This window comes from Globicephala melas, chromosome 2 (genome assembly GCF_963455315.2).
Source record: "Globicephala melas chromosome 2, mGloMel1.2, whole genome shotgun sequence".
In the NCBI taxonomy this organism is placed as follows: Eukaryota; Metazoa; Chordata; class Mammalia; order Artiodactyla; family Delphinidae; genus Globicephala; species Globicephala melas.
The window spans coordinates 65,886,660-65,908,089 of record NC_083315.2 but is presented as its reverse complement, the minus strand read 5'-3'; the positions used below and the strand labels follow the sequence as shown (position 1 = coordinate 65,908,089).

General features: G+C 45.2%; 1 protein-coding gene across 9 annotated transcripts in view; it reads right to left on the bottom strand.

Annotated features, from left to right (window-relative positions):
- The window catches only part of CLN6 (CLN6 transmembrane ER protein), a 68,563-nt gene that overhangs the window by 35,091 nt on the left and 12,042 nt on the right, over window positions 1-21,430 (bottom strand). For 2 of the 9 annotated variants that reach the window (XM_060294072.1, XM_030875157.2), the window contains exon 1: window positions 628-853. The exons of the other annotated variants lie outside the window; for them this stretch is intronic. In XM_060294072.1, the coding sequence (XP_060150055.1) occupies window positions 628-713 (86 nt within the window). In that variant the 5' untranslated portion in view covers window positions 714-853. Of the gene's footprint in view, window positions 1-627; window positions 854-21,430 lie in introns of those variants that run through there. 9 annotated transcript variants of the gene reach the window in all.

Here is a 21,430-nt window from a genome sequence, read left to right as displayed (position 1 = left end):
TATGTGCAATGAATGTCTATAATTTGTAAAATGGTATGAAAGTAGAGTGGAGGGAAAGATTAAAAGGTGGCTTCTGTACCTTTTCCTCTGCCCCAAGCACCTGGTCTCAGCTACATAAACCAATAACTTCCCCTTACTGAGAGAAGGGAACAGCAACCATGTGGAAAAAGCCCTTCCTAATTCTTTCTCTGGAGGGGAGCTTCCACATTTCGCTGTCTGTTCCCTTTACATTCCCACATTCTTTGGTTCCTCGGGGCAAGGAGAGGCACCCCGAGAACTCGGGTTGGCGCCCGGGGCTTGCAGGCGCGTTGGGGTCCCTAGTGAGCAGAGATGTCCTCTGGGCCCACCGCCGACGTCCCCACCCCGAGTTTCCTGGACCCCAGCTGAGCGACTGTCCTAGAGCCGGCCGGGCCGCTGGGCAGTTGAACCCCGCCGCTGAGCCTCCCTGGGCACGGGGTTCCCCCAGGAAGAGAAAGGAGCGCGGAGGCGGGGCTCAGGGGAGTGAGCGAAAAGCAGCTGCAGGGATAGCGCGTGGACTACCCACCCGGGCCCCGTGGCCCCGGTCCCCCGCCCTCCCCGTCACGTGGCGGGGCTGTGGTTCAGCTCCGCCCGCCGACGCGCGCCCACCTGGCCTGCAGGAAGGAGGCGCCCGGCTGCGCGCCCGGGCCACCCGCCGCTCCCGGGTGCTGCCGCCTCCGTGCCGCCGCCTCCATGGCTGCCCCGCCGGCCGGGCCCTCCGCCCCGCTGCCCCGAGCTGGAAACGGGCTTGGCTGGCCTGACTGCCGCGAAAGCAAACACCCAGCGCCGGTCCGGACCGGCGGGAGAGCGCTCGGCCCCAGAGGCCCGGGCCAGAGGAGGGGCCGGCGGGGGGCGGGACAAGAGACGCGCCGCGGGAGCGCGGGAGGCGGGGCCGGCTCCGCGCGGGGAAGGAGGGGCCCGATGACTGTGGCGTCCCAGGCAGTGGGTGGGGACCGATGCAGGAGGGCACAACGTGTAGCCTAATGGGGCTGGGATCTGCTGGGGTCCCCTGCGTGGCCGGTGGCGGGAAGCTTTGCCTAGGCTGCCCGAGACCCGCATATTAGATATTAGTCTAGGGTGGGCTAGGGACGTGGGGAAAGACTAATTCGACCCAAATGCTCCCCTGGGGAGGAGACGAGACTGGATTTCCGCTGTCCTTGGGGACGGGAAGGCTTGGGGGGACGGGTTCAATGCCCTTCCCCACTGTGTTATGCACGTTCCTTCCTCAGATGGAAGATAGCACTCCTTAAAATGTCAACTCTATGGCCCTTGACGCTGGGAATCAAAAATCGGTGGGATAGGAGGGTAGGACGCAAAGAAGAGCGAATTCTTTCCAGGTTGGGGAGGAGGGTGATGCAGAATCCATTTCCGGCTTTGTCACTTTCTTGGACTCTGTGGTTTTGTAAAAGTTACTTCCCTTCTCTTCCATTCAAACATGTATTAACTCCTGAGCAGCGCCCCATCCCATATGAGAATGGATGAGCCCTACCCTCGTAGGCTTACATGGGGTGTTCGGGGTGCGGATTGGTAAGTGGTGTGCTGGGGAAGGTACTGAGTATTGTGACGGTGGAAACTTGGAGGGGGTGGGGTCAGACAAGGCTTCTGGAGGAGGCCTTAGGAAACTGAACTCCGTTTGCAAACGTTGAGCAAAGCCAATTTACTGACAATGAGTTGTGGTTGTCCGCTGAAAAAAAATGCACAACCTAAAAGTTGAGAATTATGTTTTATTCGGGGACATTACTGAGAACTGTAGGCCAGATAGCTCAGATAGCTTTGAGGAACTGTTCCAAAGAGGTAAGGGAGGAGCCAGGATACACAGGAGTTTTTGCTGAGAAAAAAAAAAAAAATGTAGTCGAACGTCAAAAGATTACCGCTAATCACAAAAAACAGACATCTCAAGTTAATGATTTTAGTGTATGGGAAGATGCAAGAGTCTGGGCTTACTGACCTTTGATCTGCATCTTAACTATCTAGGGCCAGAATCCTGTTTTTCTCCATCCTGAATTCCCCTCAGGGTGCACAGTGGGGGCAGCTGCAGTGGCTGATGGCTTGATGGTGGACAACTTTTTTTTTTTTGTCCACTTGGTGAAGGAAAGTACAGTGTTTATTGCAGGGTGCCAAGCAAGGGAGTGGGAGACACGCCTCAGATCCACTCCAATTTAGTCTTTGAGTTAGGGGGTTTTTTTAAGGGGAAGAACAAAGAGGCTGGGATTAATCATCGTCTTGTGACATTTGTTAATTGTTGTTTCAGGAGTCGGGATATCTCTGGTTATGATTCTCCAACCAGGTGGTCCATGGCTGGGGGGGTCTGTTAGCTCATCTTGCCCTGGAGAAACAACCTGGGTTTGTATGTTAATGATGATATCTATAGTAGCAATTTTAGTACATTAACGATGTTAACAACAACAGTTTTAGTCACCTGACTCTGGCTGATTAGTGTTCAGTTAGCACAGGATTGAGGTCAGAGGGGACAAGAAAGGGAATAAAGTTTTGGAGAGATTAATCATGAATTCAGTTTAGGGGGACTGGGCTTCAGATGGACATCCTAGCTGTGACTTTGGACTTCTGAGCTGACAATGAAGTCTGAGCAGAAGTCCACCAAACACATGAGGAGTGGGGAAGAGTGTTCCAGTCAGAGGGGACAGCCAGCCAGGGGGCTTGGCATCCAGAGAGACCCTGATGTTTGGAGGAACAGAAAGAAGTTCACTGAGAGCAGCAGAGGGCAGGGAGGGAGAGCAACAGGAGTTGACCTGGGGAAGGAACCAGCGCAAAGGAGGAGAGCCTTTATCCAGAGAACAAATGGGAAGTAGTTCAAGGCTGTTGGGCAGGGGAGTGGCACCAACATATTTGCATTTTAGACCCTTCCCTCCACAGCATGGGGGTTCGGGGAGGTGGATAAAAGGAGGCAGGACTAGAGACTGGGGCCCAGTTCTTCTAGTGAGGGTCCTGGACTGGTTACAGTGACAGTGGAAAGGAGAGAATTGATGACATCAAGAGTTGTGTGGGAGGTACCAAGGCTGTGCCTTGGATGTCAGGGGTGAGAGAAGAGTTCAGGCAGTGGCCAGTTTCTGCAGCTGGGTGGATGGTGGAGGTACCCCTTGGGAAGCGGGTTGGAGCTAAATGAGAATTCATCCTTGGACACATTAAGCTTGAGGTGGGTCAGGAAGGCTGATGGACCCATGGATCTGAAATTTAGGCCAGACTTGGGAGTTGGGCAGACAGACTTGGGAGTCACAGGAATACAGATGACAATTAGAACCTTAGAGGTTACCTGGGGAGACAGCTTCCCTGTGAGAGAAGAGAACGATGGGCAAAGCCTGAGAGCAAACAACAGAGTCCTACTGTATAGCACAGGGAACTATATTAACCATAATGGAAAAGAATATAAAATATAAAAGAATAAGCAACCTGTAATAAACCATAATGGAAAGGAATATATATATATATATATATATATCTGAATCACTCTGCTGTACACCAGAAACTAACACAACATTGTAAATCATCTATACTTCAATTAAAAAAAAAAAAAAAAAAGAAGCCAGAGAACAATCTGCAAGGCAGACTGCCTGGATTTCAATCCTGATACCGTTGCTAACTAGCTGTGACACTTGGGTAAATTGCTTAACCCCTCTCAGCCTCACTTTACTCATCTGTAACAGGGAGAAGCTTGTTGCATCTACTGCATTGGGGTTGTGATGATTCAGTGAAATAATGCACGTGAAGCGCTTAGCACAGAGCCTGGCACTGGTGGGTTTGTTATTTACAACAGTCTGTCCTTGGACCTGAGGTTTCCCTCCATGATGTGAGGGGTTTGAGCTATGCCTACTTCCATTCTATTTTCTTTCCTGTCTTTTCACTTGAGAGACTTTTATTGGGTTTATTCCTTCTCCTTTTGATCAGAGCCCGTATGTCCCATCTTGACTGTGGCTGGCGCCTGCATCAGGACCATTTTCCATCAGGATCATCCTGGGCTCCAGCAGCCCACAGGTCACACCCCCAATGCCCACCCCAGCCCCACTAAAGGGCACGTTTGCTTTCAGCAAGCAGGGGATGTTCCTGTTTTGCATCAGGGAAAGCCAATGTCCTGAGCTGAAGTAGTGTACCCAAGGTCAGCCAATGACAATGCTCAGACTGGATCCCAGATTTAATTTTGGTGAGTCTGATCTTCCATCTACAGATTGATCTATGCATACACCAGAGAAGAAGGATTGAGGCTGCCCACTCTGACCCTAATCTCTCATTCTCTGCTGGCTTTGCAAGCCTGCTGGGCTCCAAAGGTAGGGGTATGCCATACCTGTGATGTAATCATCGATTTAATAATACCCAGGAGTGGGCTTCCAGCCATTAGAGGATGAGGCTGTGCAGTGGGGGCCTCTCTGGCTCACTTAATCCTCCAATCCCTTAAATACCATCAAATCTGCCTCCTGTCTGGAGCCGACAGCTGCTCCTGAGTGGAGGGGAGTCCAGGCTGGCAGGGAGGCTGGGACTTTCGGAATGAACAAGATGAAAACTCCCCCAGCCTGGTGGGATTATCAGCCCCCCCTTTTTCCTGTCCCATCGGAACTCTTTAAAAATACGATCTGTGTTAGCTCTCAAATTGCATGGAAATCGAGGGGAGCAGGGCCAGGGGTGGGGGATAGAGCAAAGTTGGCACCAACTCCTGGGCACTGAGGGATACACATTTCCAGGAATCTGGCTTCCAACTCTCTGGGGACATGGTTCCTGCCCACCAGAAGGGCAAATGGTCTCAGCTGCAATTTCAGTGAACAGCATCAAGGGACTTTGCAGCTGGGAAGGTCCTTTGGGATTACACAGACCAGTGGTTTCAACTTTTATTTTATTTTATTTATTTTTATTTATTCATTTTTTTTGCGGTATGCGGGCCTGCCACTGCTGTGGCCTCTCCCGTTGCGGAGCACAGGCTCCGGACGCGCTGGCTCAGCGGCCATGGCTCACGGGCCCAGCCGCTCAACGGCATGTGGGATCCTCCCGGACCGGGGCACGAACTCGTGTCCCCTGCATCGGCAGGCGGACTCTCAACCACTGCACCACGAGGGAAGCCCTCAACTTTTATTTTAGCAGAAGTTCTCACTCTTTTCCAACTAGAGCTGTATGAGCTCCTTTTTAATGTCCACCTAAGATCCTCTCAGCTACACCTGTCTTCCAGGTCTTGCTACTTGTTTCACCAGCACAAGCCAATGGCACCCCCCGATCCCCCAAATTTCTGGCCTGAGACTGCAGGAGTGTCAGACACCCCATGGGGTGAACCTTTGACCCGTAAGAGACAGGGATTGGCAGATAAATTCCTTTCTCTTCCTCTTTCTGGGTGGACTGTCCTAAGCTTCATACAGCCTCATTAAAGAAGGTCCCACAAGATTTAGCATCAGGGGAGGTGTATAGTAGCCAGCTCAGCAAAGTCCTCTGTGCCCTCTCCCTCCTTTCCTCTCTCTCACCTCAGCTTCCCTAGCATTGTACTCCATCATAAAGTGTTAGCACATACACTTCTGCCTCAACATCTGCTTCTTCGGAAACCTGGGATAAGGTAACATCTGAGAAGGAGGCTCCGTGTATAAAACAGGTACAAGTGGGGCCGCTCTGAGTGAAGAGAAACAGGGGCCCAGGTACCATCTCTCTTTCCCCCCTCCCGTTTCCAAGGCGATGACCAAGGCCTCCTTATAAGGCTCCCAAAAGCCTTTGATCTCATTCAACTCTGCCATTCTGCTGCTGAGGAAACTGAAGCCTGAGGTCACCCAGTGAGTTAGAAGCAAAGCCAGGGCTAGACTCCAATCTCCTCACTCCTAATCTGGTGAGACGAACACTCATCTTTCTATCAAGTTTACATAAGAACTTTTGAAAATTTTTCTTTTCCCAAAACATCTTCCCACGCTGGTCTGCCCCAGGAAGGCTTCCCCCCCCCCCCCCCCGCCCGCAGTTTTGTTGAGAAATAACTGTGATACATCACTGCACGAGTTTAAGGCAAACGGCATCATGGTTTGATTTACGTATATTATGAAATGATTACAGTAGGTTCAGCTAATATCCATCATCTCTCTGGAAGGCTTTGAAGTCCCCTGTTAGGCTGTAGCCACCACCTGGGAGGCATGACACACAGCCCTCTGAACTCAGAAGCTGGGACTAAGGAAGGCAGACAAAGAAGAAACGGGACAGGGAAGGGGCAGTTATGCTGGGAGAAAGGCAGTCAGGAAAGGCCTGATTTAGGGACCTCTGCTTGTGGGAAACAGGGGTTACACATGGTCAGACCTCAGAGAAGAGAGGATAGGCCTAGGGGAAGAGGGAGGGACCATAGAAGGAGATGGAGAATGGCTTCCCCTATCAGCTGGTGTTGCCTGTAGGACACCCTCCTCCAGGCTGAGGTCATCCTTAAGGAAGCTTGGAGGGTGACCACACTTGGGGGAAAGAAACAGAAAGAGGTGTTTGCCTCAAATTGCTTTCATTAAGAGTCTTGTGGGGGCTCCCCTGGTGGCGCAGTGGTTAAGAATCAGCCTGCCAATACAGGGGACATGGGTTCGAGCCCTGGTTCAGGAAGATCCCACATGCTGCGGAGCAACTAAGCCCACGAGCCACAACTACTGAGCCCGCGTGCCACAACTACTGAGCCTGCGCTCTAGAGCCCACGAGCCACAACTACTGAGCCTGTGCTCTAGAACCCACAAGCCACAACTACTGAGCCCTGCTCTAGAGCCCGTGCTCCGCAACAAGAGAAGCCACCGCAATGAGAAGCCCGCGCACCACACGAAGAGTAGCCCCCGCTCATTGCCACTAGAGAAAGCCCGTGTGCAGCAACAAAAACGCAATGCAGCCAAAAATAAATAAATAAATTTATTAAAAAAAAAAAGAGTCTTGTGGTTGTGACTGCTAGAAACAGCTGGGGCCAGGTTAATGGCAAAAAGCGATTTTAAAGGAATCTAAGTACGAGGATGCAGCTGGCCCTTGGGGAACAGTTGAGAACCAGGGCCTGGACTTAGAGAAACCCGAAAGCCACCTCCCTCCAACTCTGCTTCTGTTCCATCCTTCTCTCTGTCTCTGAAACTGGCTTGCCCTGTGTCCTAGGGAGCATTGGCAGCAAATGGCCTCAGCTGACAGCTTCCAAGTTTACCTCACCTTCATCCAGGAGTTAAGCAGAATGAGCCTGGACTCTTCTGGGCCCAATTCTAAGTTCTCGTGGAGGGATTACGATTGGCTCAGCTTGAGGCAGGTGCCCACCCTGGGCCAGTCAGTGAGGCCAGGTGCTGTACAGTCACAGCTGCTCCCTCTCTGGCCAGATAGGCCAGGGAAGAAGGGGACGGTTCACTACCTTAGGCTTCAACAAAAGCCCTAAGACAGGAGATTCTGTGCTCTTTCCCCATGCCTTAATGGAAGAGATCACTCTTTTCTACGTGTGTCATAAACCTTGTCTGGAAGTCTGCCTCCCCCACTGAATTGTTTTCAGCTAGCCCCCCCTCCTTCCCACCTGCTGCTAACAGGGTCCCAGGGCCTGCCACTGCCCTGATGCCACATCCTTAGCTCTTACGTGAACATTAGTGAGGTTTACTTAAGTTTAATCTTAGACTCATTTTTAAAAAAAGGTCAGTGGGCCTCAAAATTACTGCTTCAAATGAATTTCTAAGCACTTGCTCCTGAGCCTGTGGTGGAAAAGGCTGATGTGAGCTTCTAAAACCAGAACTTACGTGGTGTTTTCTGCTTTGGGAGTCCATGGGTTCAAAGCCCAGAAAGGAATTCAGGGTCCTTTTCTTTCACTTTTATTAAAAAATTAATTTATTTATTTGGCTGCATCGGGTCTTAGTTGCAGCACGCGGGCTCTCTAGTTGTGGCACGCGGGCTCCAGAGTGTGTGGGTTCAGTAGTTGCAGCATGTGGGCTCTCTAGCTGTGGTGCGTGGGCTCTAGAGCACGCAGGCTCAGTAGTTGTGGCTCATGGGCTTAGCTGCCCCACGGCATGTGGCATCTTAGTTCCCCGACCAGGGATCGAACCTGCATCCCCTGCATTGGAAGGTGGATTCTTAACCACTGGATCACCAGGGAAGTCCCCCCTTTTCTTTCACTCTTAACAGCTAACATTTATTTTACAACTGCTATGTGCTAGGCCCTGGTCTCAGTGCTTTACGTGTCTGCCCTCATTTAATTCTCACAATAGCCCTTAGGGGTAGGAATAAATTTTGCCTTGCTTACAGATGAGGAAACTCAGGCACAGAGAGGCTGAGTCAGCCGCCCAAGATCCCACAGCGTCTCCTGTCAGTGGTGTGGCCATCAATGAACTGGGCAGCCTGCCTCTGGCGCCCGTACTCTTCAGAAACCACCATACAAGCTGCCTGGCCAGACAGGCCATGCAGACTTGAGGGAGGTTTCTCCATGGCCATGGCGAGCAAGGAGTAATATCTGCTTTTAAAAACTATTTAAGAATTGTTAAGCCTGAACTCTGTGTGACTGGACTTTGAAATTAATCATCTATTCAAGAGACCCAGAGCTGTTAGTGTTAGAAAATCTAGGCTTTTCGCAGCGGCATCTTCATAGGCCTGATCTTTAAAAAGTAGAAAAGTCATTCATGTGAGTGGACAGCCATGCTGCAGAAAGAGAGGGCTTTGAAAAGATAAGCCTTAGATAGGCTCTGGCCCCATTGAGGTTGACTCAGGGCTGTGTGCTCTGGGAAAAGCCATCCAAGCTCTCTGCTCTTGGTTTCTTTACCTGTAAAATGGGATTGAGGTAGGAGATAGATGGGCCCCAGGTTAGACATTTACAACTAGCCTCCTGTTTACACTTTGAAAATAAAGATAATAACAGGAACGTGATAAGCAGCTGGACTTTGTCTCCTGTGGACACTTCAAGATGATGGGAATGAGAAACACAAATACGGGCTAAGCCCTGCTTAGATAAAAGATAGGGAGGTCACATATTTCTCATTCTTGAGGTCAAGGAGACCCCCTCAAGCTACCCGTGGACAGAAAAGATCCTCAGGGGAGCGGGCACTGGACTATAATATGTTCTGCTAACCTCCTAGAGACCCTCGTGCTGGAATCCATCTTGGGTAAAAGATGTGCTCGCACAGAGGGGAGGGCCCTGAGCCAGACCAAACATGGACTCAAAGACAGACTGGCCAGAGGAAACCTGGAAGAACTGCCCCCATATAAGTGATTTAAACCACCCCAAAAGCGTGGCTCTCTCTCTCTATCTCAGCCCACCCATGCTTTCTCTGAACTTATCTTCTCTCCTAATACTTTACTCTCTCCTTTACTTGCCTCGCTACTTTTCATCTCTTTGATGAAGTCTTTCTTCAAAGCAGACAAGAGCCAGGGTCCTGCTCCACTAACCCCTGGTGGTCTAATGGTTAGGATTCAGTGCTTTCACCGCTATGGCCTGGGTTCAATCCCTGGCCAGGGAACTGAGATCTCGCTTCAAGCTGCCTCACACTGCAGCCACCACACAGCCACCCAAGATCAGGATGCTCATAACAGCCCCCTTCCAAGGTTATTGGGAAGCTCTAAGAAGGTGGTAGAAGCCTGAAAACTCATGGTCATTGTCCCGGTGGCAAGAATGTGTTTTCCTGGGTAGGAAGCTCGGGGAAGGCAATGCTCAATCCAGAGGAAGCATCAGAAGTTTAGCACCAACGTGGGGGCCATCTGAAGGAGAACTTTCTGGATCCCCTCGAATCCCACCAGGTAGTCTGTATCCTGCTCCACGTTGTAAGGGTGCCCCTGAATTCCTTTCTGGGCTTTGAGCCCATGGGCTCCCGAAGCAGAAAACATCACATAACTTCTGGCTTTAGAAGCCTGTATCAGCCTTTCCCACCACCAGCTCAGAAGTGAGTCCTTAGGAATTTTTCTGAGGCCCACTGACCTGCCTGGAAAATGAGTCTAAGATCAAACTTAAGTAAACTTTGCTAGTTTCAGGTTTAATTGAGAGATAAACATGATAGCTTTAAGTCACCGTTTTAAAAAAATTAGCTATATTGCGGTATAACTTACACACAATAAAATTCTTTAATTTTTAAGTATAAGTCAATGAATTTTGACAAATGTATAGACTCATGTAACCACCACCACAGTCATGATACAGAATAATTCCATCACTTCCAAAAATTCCCTCCTGTCCCTTTGCAGTCCCTCCCTTCTACCATCGTCAACCCTTGACAACCACTGATTTTCTTTATGTCATTATAGTTTTGTCTTTTCTTAAATTTCATATAAATGGAATCATCTAGCTTTTTCCATCTGGATTTTTCCACTTAGTATGATGCCTTTGAGATTCATTCGCATTTTTGTACATTTCAAGAGTTCAGTTCTTTTTATTACCGAGTAGAATTCTATTGTCTGGATGTACCACAGTTTGTTAATCCATTTGAAGGATACCTGAGTTGTTTCCAGTTTGATAAAGTTGCTAGGAACATTCATGTACAAGTCTTTGTGTGGACAGGTGTCTTATTTCTCTTAGGTAAACACCTAGGAATGGGATTGTTGGCTTCTATGGTAACTATACATTTAACTTTATAAGAAACTGCAAACTATTTTCCAAAGTAGCAATACCATTTCAAGTGATCTTTAATCTTAAAAACTTTAGATGCCCTGCCTTGCAAAAAAGATTACCTTCTGAATGACAGCAGAGGTAACCATGGCAGTATCACCCCGCTGACACATCAAGTTGTACATTTCACTCCCATGGCCTGGAGAGTCCTCACCCTGCGATGTGAGCGGGGAGTTCTAGACTGGGTCATTCACCACCATCCTACGTCTCATCCTCCCCTGCCTTTCCTGTGCGGGGCTCTGGCCTGAGTGCCAAGCGCAGAGGCAGGTGTAGGCAGTCTATACATAATGTATGTATTATCTGGGAATTAAGTTTCCACCCAAAGCCAAAAGCCCTCGCTGCCTGACTTTAAATTAACTATTCATTTGTTTGGCTACAGGATCCCCCATCGAACAATGGGCGAGTCATAACTCTGAATAGACCCAGCAGGCAAAGCGGGATCCCTTTTCCTAGTTGGACAACTAGCCAGAGCCTGTTTCCCAGTTACCTAGTCAGTCAATAAGCATTTGTTGAGCTGCACCAGGAGAGCACACGTGGAACCAATATTTCTTGTAACCTTACTGTCCTTGCCCACCCACTCCGTGGTATTGTCATTGCTCCTTGACAGATGATTAAACGGACACTTGGAGATGTGAGGCCAAGGTTACCCAGCAGAAGCCAGGATGGACTCCCAGGTCTTCCTGCTCTGCGGTCCCTTCCCTGGGGAAACATGTAAGGTAGCCGGGTTTGGGGTCGGGTGGAGGACAGGGCTAAAATACCCGAAACGAGGCAATCTAGTTTTTCCCCAGGGCATTCTTGAATTGACCATTGCATAAAACTCTGTCTTCCCCATAAGAACATTGTTTGAGTTGGGAGTTTGTTCCTGATTTGACATAAATTAAATGATGAAAATGTCTTACAAGTAAAGTTATTATAAACAAACCCTTATAATAACTTGTTAGTAAAGCCATGCTCAGTCCTTATGAAACAGGCATGGAGTCATTGTAGACATTAATTACACAAGGGGCCCTCTTCCACTGCAAAATTTTTTATGAAACACGAAAAACTTTACTATGTCTTTAATATGATTTAAAACTAATATGCTAGAAACAGTAAACAGTGAACATTTAATTAGAAATGCTTTTATTAATGTTTAGAAAAGCATTGTGAGAAAAATACCAACTGCTTTGGGCTCTTTATAAAAGCTGGACTGGGCTTCCCTGGTGGCACAGTGGTTGAGAGTCCGCCTGCCAATGCAGGGGACACGGGTTCGTGCCCCAGTCCGGGAAGATCCCAAATGCCGCGGAGCGGCTGAACCCGTGAGCCATGGCCGCTGAGCCTGCACATCCGGAGCCTGTGCTCCGCAATGGGAGAGGCTATAACAGTGAGAGGCCCGCGTACAGCAAAAACAAAAACAAACAAAAACAAAAAAAATAAATCACTGTGTGGTTTGTTTCCTGATTGGACACAGGTGGATACACTTGGAATACATATGGCTTCTGTTTTCCCCAAGGAGACTGTGACTGATAGAGGCTAACATAGCCGTAGGTCTATAGGCATCTTGGCACTAAGCAGAAGCAAATGCACATCGTCTCTGGGGTTTCCTTTCCTGCTTAGGTCCTTAGGACTCATTTGTTCATTCAACAACAATTTGTTGAGCACCTGTTACATATCAGTCACTGTTCTAGATGATGGGGATATAGCAATGAACACAAGAAAAACCCTACCTTATATTTTCACAGAAATATATCATCAAATACAAAAGGAAATGAGCTACCATGAAGAGAAGACAAAATGTTAACACATTTACATCCCTATGGTTTTCAGTTATTGCAATTATCAGATAGAAGAAGATGTAAAATAACTAGATACAAAATGTTTAAAGAAAGAAAAGATGGGATCACAGGAATAAGCAAGGGATCAAAAAGACAAACAATAACAAGTGTTGGGGAAGATGTGGAGAAATTGGAACCCTTATACATTGCTAGTGGGATTGTAAAATGGTGCATCCCCTTTGGAAAACCTTCTGGCAATTCCTCAAACTGTTAAATACTGAGTTATCATGTAACCTAGATATACAGGTATATGACCAAGAGAAAAGAAAATATACATCCACACACAAAAAGTACATGACTATTTACAGTAGCCAGGTCATGGAAGCAACCAAACTGTCCATCTACAGATGAATGGATAAAGAAGATGTGGCACATATATACAATGGAATATTACTCAGCCATAAAAAGGAACAAAATTGGGTCATTTGTAGAGACGTGGATGGACCTAGAGACTGGCATACAGAGTGAAGTAAGTCAGGAAGAGAAAAACAAATATTGTATATTAATGCATATATGTGGAATCTAGAAAAATGGTACAGATGAACTGGTTTGCAAGGCAGAAATAGAGACACTGCGTAGAGGACAAACATATGGACACCAAGGGGGGAAAGTGGCGGCGGGGTGGGGTGGTGGTGTGATGAATTGGGAGATTGGGATTGACATGTATACACTAATATGTACAAAATAGATAATGAATAAGAACCTGCTGTATAAAAAATTAAATAATTAAATTAAAAAAAAACAAAACAGGGCTTCCCTGGTGGCGCAGTGGTTGAGAGTCCGCCTGCCGATGCAGTGGACACGGGTTCGTGCCCCAGTCTGGGAAGATCCCACATGCCGCGGAGCGGCTGGGCCCGTGAGTCATGGCCATTGAGCCTGCGCGTCCGGAGCCTGTGCTCCGCAACGGGAGAGGCCACAACAGTGAGAGGCCCGCGTACCGCAAAAACAAAAACAAAAACAAAAACAAAAACAAAAACAAAACAACTAGTACATGAATGTTCGTGGCAGCATTATTCATAATAGCCCCAAAGTAAGAACAACCTGAATGTCCATCAACTGGTAAATAAATAAAATATGGTAGACCCATACAATGGAATTTTATTCAGCCATAAGAAGGAACAAAGTACTGCTATTTCCTACAATATGGATGAATCTTGGAAATATTTTGCTAGATGAAAGAAGCCAGTTACAGAAGGCCATATATTGTATGACTCCATTCATATGAATTGTCCAGAACAGGCAAATCCATAGAGACAGAAAATAGATTAGTGGCTTTTGGGAGACAGAGGCAGAAGGGAATTTGTAGTAACTGCTAACGAGTATAGAGTTTCTTTTGAGGGTGACAGAATTGTTCTAGAATTCATGATAATTGTTTCACAACTTCTGTGAATATGCTAAAAACCAATGAACTGTACACTTTCAAAGGGTGAATCTTATTATTTGCAAATTATATCTCAATAGAGCTGTTACTTTTAAAAAATAAGCAAGGCAAAGAGACAACTGCAAATGACCAGACACATCTGAAAAGGAAGCAAATAGAACTTAACAATTTAACTCTTGAGATTAAAAACTCAATGGGGACTTCCCTGGTGGTGAAGTGGTTAAGAATCCGCCTGCCAATGCAGGGGACACGGATTCGAGCCCTGGTCTGGGAAGATCCCACACGCTGCAGAGCAACTAAGCCCGTGCACCACAACTACTGAGCCTGCACTCTAGAGCCCGTGTGCCACAACTACTGAGCCCACACGCCACAACTACTGAAGTCCGCATGCCTAGAGCGCATGATCTGAAACAAAGAGAAGCCTCTGCAATGAGAAGCCCACGCACCACAACGAAGAGTAGCCCCGGTTTGACACAACTAGAAAAAGGCCGCACGCAGCAACAAAGACTCAACACAGCCAAAAAAAGAAAAAAAAAAGAGTAGCCCCCACTTGCTTCAACTAGAGAAAGCCCGCAGGCAGCAATGAAGACCCAATACAGAAAAATAAATAAATAAAATAAATAAATTTATTTTAAAAAACCTCAATGGACAGGCTAAACAACAGATTAATTAACCACAGCTGGATAGGGAATTAGTGAACAGGAGACAGATCTGAGAAAACTACCCAGAATGAGGCACAGGGAGTCAAGGAGATGAGAAATATGACTGAGAGGTTAAGAGAAGGGAAGATGGAATGAGGTCTAAAAAATATCCAGTCGGAATCCCAGAAGCAGAGAATAGAGAGACTAAAGGAGAAGCAATATTTGAAAAGCTAACAGCTAAAAATTTCCAGATCTGATAAAAGACACCAACATATGGATAGGAGAAACAGAACATGCATCGAGCAGGTTAAAAAAAGACATACACCTGGACATATTGTAGGGAAACCACAGAGCACTAAAGGCAAAAATGTTAAAAGCAGCTAGAGAGAAAAGAAAGATTGTCTGCAGAGAAACAATTAGACAGTGACAGCAACAGTGAATCTATACATTCTTTTTTTATATATTCTTTTCCATTATGGTTTATCACAGGATATTGAATATAGTCCCCACAACAGTGAATCTAAAAGATAGAAAAATATCTTCAAAGTACTGAGGGAAAATAACTGTTAACCCAGAATTGTGTACCCAGCAAAACTATCTTTCAAGAATAAATGTAAGATAGAAACATGAAGGTAAAATAGGGACATTTTTAGAAAAAAAAACAGAGATTTTACCACTAACAGACCTTCACTAAAACAACTTCTAGAAGATGCACTTCAGGAAGAAGGAAAATGAGCCCAGAAGGAAGGCCTGGAATGCAAGACGAAATGGTGAGCAAAGAAATCAGTAAATATGTAGATAATTCCAAACACACTGTCTGCAAAAAACAAGTAATGAAAGATGGTGATGGCATGTAATTTGTGGGGTTGAAAAATGACAGGCACAAATACTGGACAATAATAATTTATAGGTGGGGGAAGGAGAGTGAGGCTGGTGAGAGGAGGTAGAGTGTTCTGAGTTCTTCTTGAGAAGGTTCAAGCACTGTTGACTTTAGACTTTGTTAAATGTGCCTGGTAAAATTTCAAGGGTAATTACTAAAAACACAGAAAGTATAACTTCCACACCAGTAGAGCAGAAAATAGAGTAAGAAAACAAAAACAAAAAGTCGGTTTAGGGCTTCCCTGGTGGTGCAGTGGTTGAGAGTCCGCCTGCCGATGCAGGGGACACGGGTTCGTGCCCCGGTCCGGGAAGATCCCACATGCCGCAGAGCGGCTGGGCCCGTGAGCCATGGCCTCTGAGTCTGTGCATCCGGAGCCTGTGCTCCGCAACGGGAGAGGCCACAACAGTGAGAGGCCCGCGTACCGCAAAAAAAAAAAAAAAAAAAAAAAAGTCAGTTTAGAAAAAAAAAAGTTGAAAGAAGTTTCGAAAAGAGAACAAATAGAAAATAAAAATTAAGATGTAGAAATATTATCAGTAATCACAATAAGTATAAATGGGATAAACAAAAGACAGATTCTCAGACCTAGATTTAAAAAAAGCCCCTAAAAACTAGACAAACCTAATATAAAAGGACACAGAAAAGATGAAAGTAAAATGATGAACAAAAGTAAAATGCTAATTAAAAGAAAGCTGGTGCAATATATTGGTATTAGACAAAATAGACTATAAGGCAAAATGTATTATTAGGGCCTTTCATCATTTTCATGATAAAAGGTTTGATCCACCAGATATAATAGTCCAAAAGTTGTGGGCACCTACTAAAATAGTATCCAAATACATAAAATGAAATGTATAGAACTATGGATAGAAATTGACTAATCTGGGACTTCCCTGGTGGTCCAGTGGTTAAGAATCTGCCTTCCAATGCATGGGATGCATGTTCGATCCCTGGTTGGGGAACTAAGATCCCACATGCCACGGGGTAACTAAGCCTGTGTGCTGCAACTACAGAGCCCACACACTCTGGAGCCCGTGCGTCATAACTACAGAGCCCACGTGTTCTGGAGCACGTGCACCGCAACTACTGAGCCCATGCATCACAACTAGAGAGCCCACGCACCACAACTACTGAGCCCACATGCCCTGGAGCCCACACCCACAACTAGAGAGAAGCCCACACACCGCAATGAAGAGCCCACATGCTGCAATGAAAAGAAAAGATCCCGCGTGCTGCGACTAAGACCCAATGCAAGGACTCCCCTGGTGGTGCAGTGGTTAAGTGTGGTTAAGACTCCGCACTCCCAATGCAGGGGGCCCGGGTTTGATCCCTGCTCAGGGAACTAGATCCCACATGCATGCCGCAACTAAGAGTTTGCATGCCACAACTAAGGAGCCCAAGTGCTGCAACTAAGGAGCCTGCCTCCCACAACTAAGGAGCCCACTGGCCACAACTAAGACCTGGTGCAACCAAAAAAAAGAAAAGAAAAAGACCCAACACAGCCAAAACTAAATACATAAATAAATATTAAAAAAAAAAAAAGAAATTGATAACCCACTAACATAGTGGGAGATTTCAATACAATGATCTCAATTATTAATGGGTCAAAAAAGATTTGAATAACACAATTAACCAGCTTGATTTAGTGGATATTTATAAGTCACTCTATATCCAACAATCAAGGAATAGACATTCTTTCCAAGTGCACATGGAGCACTTCCAAAAGTTGACCATATAAAAGGCCTTATAGCCGGTTTCAACAAATTTCAAAGAATCTGATTCACATAAATCACATTTTATGACCTACGATCATAGTTATAACTTATGCAATTAAATTAAGTCTTTAACAGAAAGATAAATGACACCCCCCTCCTGAGTTTTGAAAATTAGAAAGTACATTTCTTTTTTAAAAATTAATTAATTAATTAACTTTTGGCTGCACTGGGTTTTTGTTGCTATGTGCGGGCTTTCTCTAGTTGCGGCGAGCGGGGGCTACTCTTCATTGCGGTGTGCAGGCTTCTCATTGTAGTGGCTTCTCTTGTTGCGGAGCATGGGCTCTAGGTGCGTGGGCTTCAGTAGTTGTGGCACGCGGGCCCTAGAGCCCGCGGGCTTCAGGAGTTGTGGCACCCAGGCTTAGTTGCTCCGCGGCATGTGGGATCTTCCCGGACCAGGGATCGAACCTGTGTGCCCTGCGTCGGCAGGCGGATTCTTAACCACTGCGCCACCAGGAAAGTCCCAGAAAGTACATTTCTATATAATATAGGAGTCAAGTAAGATATTATAATAGAAATTGAAAGTTGTATAGAAACAACTATATGATATGTGATGAAAATTGTACATATCAAAACTGGTGGATGCAGCAAAAATGGTAATTACAGGGAAATTTATAGCTTTAGATGCTTACATTAAAAAAGAAAAAAGGCTGAAAATTAATGAGCTAGCTTTCGCTCTAAGAGGAAAAATAACCCCAGTAGAATAAACACAAAGAAAGTTTAAGAAAAGATATAAAGATAAGAGCAAAAATTAATGAAATGAAATGAATATACAATAGAGATGATCAACAAGCCCAGGCCAGATAAAACAGACAAACTTTTGGTAAGATTCATTAAATAAGAGGGTAGTAGGTAGCATGCACAAACAAGCAATAATAGGAATGGAGAACAGAAGAAAGCTGAAAATACAGAAGAGATTAAAAAGATAAGATGAGCGTGCCATAAAGAATAAAACATGAATTAATCAATGAATTAAAAAACTTACTAGAAAGGGAAACATTTCTAGAAACATATAACTTATCGAAGCTGTAACAAGAAAGCTTGAGTTCCCAACAGTATTAAAGAAATTGAATCAGTGGCTTAAAAAAAAAATCAAGCCTTGCTGGTTTTCAGGCAATTCCTAGCAGATTTTCATGGAACAAATGATTCTAATTTCACATGAACAAAGACTATCCAAAGAAGCAATGCTCCTCAACTCATATGAGGTTAGTATAACTTTGAAATAAAATCAGTCGAGTATGAAAAAGTATGAGAAAGAAAATAACAGACCAGAATCCCTCATGAACATGTTAGATGGAAATACTATAAACAAAATACTAGCAAATCAAATCTAACAGCATATATTAAAGGCTATTCATCATGACTAAGCTGGATTTATCCCTAGAATATTTGGATCATTTAACATAAAAGCCCATGACTATAATTCATTGCATTAATGGGTTAAAGGAGAAGTTGTCTGATTATCTAAATAGATCTAGTAAAGGCAGTCAGTAAAAGTCAACATTCATTCTTGGTAAAAACTCTTAGTAAAGCAGGAATAAAAAAAAATCCTAACATAAGACGTCATCTTTTTTAAAAAAAGCCTACAGTAGTCATCATTCTTAATGATGAATCATTGAAAGCATTGTTCCTTTAAGAGCAGAACAAGGCAAAGGAGTCTGCCATCACCTCTTCTGCTCCACAAGGCAAGGATAAGACAGATATAAGGAGAGAGAAGGAAACAATACTGTCATTATTTGTAGCTAATATAATTGTTTATGTAGAAAACCCCGAAAGAATCTACAAATTATTAGAATTAATGAGAGAGCTTACCAACGTTGCTAAATACAATTCACCCAGGTTGCTAAATACAGAAACTGATATATATCTCCCTAGATTAAGATCTTAATCTTAAAATTACAAAGAGATAAACCAGTTAAAAATGGGCAAAAGACATGAATAGGCACTTTACAAAAAAGGAAACAAATCTCCAATAAAAATTAAAATACACTCGACCTCACTGATGGCCAGGGAAACATTATACAAGTCAATGCCACAATAAGATCCGGTTTTCCAACTCCATTGTCAACAACTAAGAAATTTAGTAACACCGAGTGCTGATGGAGATGAAGATCACTGGGACCTTTTATATACTACAAATGGAGTGTAAATTGGTACAACTTTGAAAGACACTTTGGCTATATGTATTTTGTAAAATTGAACTAGATATGTTATAAAGAAGTTCTTGCACATGCATAAGAATATTCATTGCCATACTGTTAAAAAATGGCAAAAAATTGGAGGCTACCAAATGTCCATTGATAGGAGAATGGATAAATAAATAGCTATCTATTCCCACAGGGAATCGACTCCAGCTACACACATAACATGGTCAAATATAATGTATGAAAAAGGAAAGTTGCAGAAAACTGCATAAAATCATGACAGCACTTTCCTAAAGCTAAAATGAGTAAATTAAACAATATTTCGTTTAGGGATGCATATACAAATGATAAAACAACCTATTTTTTAAAATCAAGAAAATGGTCAACATAAAATTCAAGCCAGTATTATCTCTAATGAGGAGGCAGGATAAAATAGGAAAAAGGCATACAGGTGGATGAATTAATAGGTAATGTTCTAGTTCTTAAGATGGATGGTGCACTTCCAGGTGTTTATTTTATATTGCATTTATTATTTTGATGTTTCAAATACTATGCATAAAATGTTTAAAAAGTGGCCTGTAGTTTCCTATTTTCACCACTACATGGCAGGCTAGTCCGCCAGTAAAGTGACTCCTGAATGGGAAAGGCTGGTGAAGATGAAACTGTACCTAATGACAGTGTTCTAGTAAGCACTCAATTTCCCCTGTAGGAACACATGCAAAATGTAAAACAGGGCTTTTTGTTCTGAGTGTTTACATGCACAACCAGGGCAGCTCAGGTGCACATTACTCTGACCTGGATCTTGCAGCTCTGTTGTCAGGTTTTGTTTTTCCTTTCTTTTTGCCTTATGTAACCATTTTTGAAAACTTAAAAGTGTATCTGCTTAAAAAAAAAAAAAAGAAGTGTATCTGCTTAAACGTTGATTTTTATTTTTCAGAACGTTCCAGTATTTCCCAAGGTTTCATTTCTATATTAACAACATGGAGCATACCGTTGGTTACTTGGTTTCTCTCTTGGCAATTGACACATCTAACTTCCCCTTCTAATGTTTATTGATTAGGGGCGGTTTTGTAGCATAGCGTTAGAACCACTGCCTTAATGAATGTCTGGATAACACTGTTACATACAGGAATATTTAAAAATCAGTAACAGTGTTAAAATAGCAGCACAATATTCACAATAGTCATCAAAATTACTCACAGGAATTCTGGTGCCAAATTGCACCAGTCACAGGAAGTGACTGACAAACGTTGGTAGGTATTTCTGTTTTAGCAGCCAATGTTATGCCACCAAGTGGCAACAGCACAAACGGTCCTCCAGCCACCCACTTCCTTTTTCATTCTCTAGACCTGCCCTGTCCACTTGATCAGCCACTAGCCCCACGTGGCAATTGAGGTCTTGGAATGAGATGTGACCTAAGTGTAAAATACACACTGGATTTTGAGGACTTAGTATGAAAAAAAAAAAAAGTAAAATGTCTCAGTAATTTTAATATGGATTACATGTTGAGATGATAATATTTTTGGATATGTTAGGGTAAATAAAATATATTAAAATTAATCTCACCTTTTTAATTAGACACTAGAACATTTCAAATTACATACGTGACTCGCCTGTGGGGCTCACATTTTATTTCTATTGGACAGCACAGCTCTAGATGTTATCACCAAGACTTGCGATCCCTACCTACCAGGGCCGGCTGCACGGGTGTGTGGCCGGTGCAGTCGTACAGGGGGTCCCATGTTCTGAAGTGCTGTTACTGCCTCGAAATCCTTAATTGTATCTTTGAATTTGCATCTCAGAAGGAAGTCGCCTAGAACAATGGAGCATGCGCCAGGGGCTGGAAGCCTTGGCTCGTGCACCATCCCGCCTCCCCCCGCCTCCCGGTGTCCCTGGCCCTGCCCGGCGACTGCTGCCCCCTTCCGTCCCCGGCAGGGCTCTGGGCGCGGCTATGGGAAGGGTCAGGGGTGTGATGGTGCCCATCCCTTCCCCGGGCTGGCTGCGCAGGGTCTCTCGCCCACCCCAATCCCGGGGCGAGAGTTTCACCGGCGCAGAGGTCTCAGTACCGTTGGGAGTCGCCTGTCTGACCCGGTTTGGGCAGGGGGCCCTGGGGCAGGAGAGACACCTGGCCTGACCTCTCCAGACTCCGCCAGGCTAGGGCGGTCATCTGCTGGCAGGAGCCGGACCCAGCAGCACGCAGGCCTGCGCTCGCTGCAACCCTGCAGGAGGGATGCACCCTGGGGGAC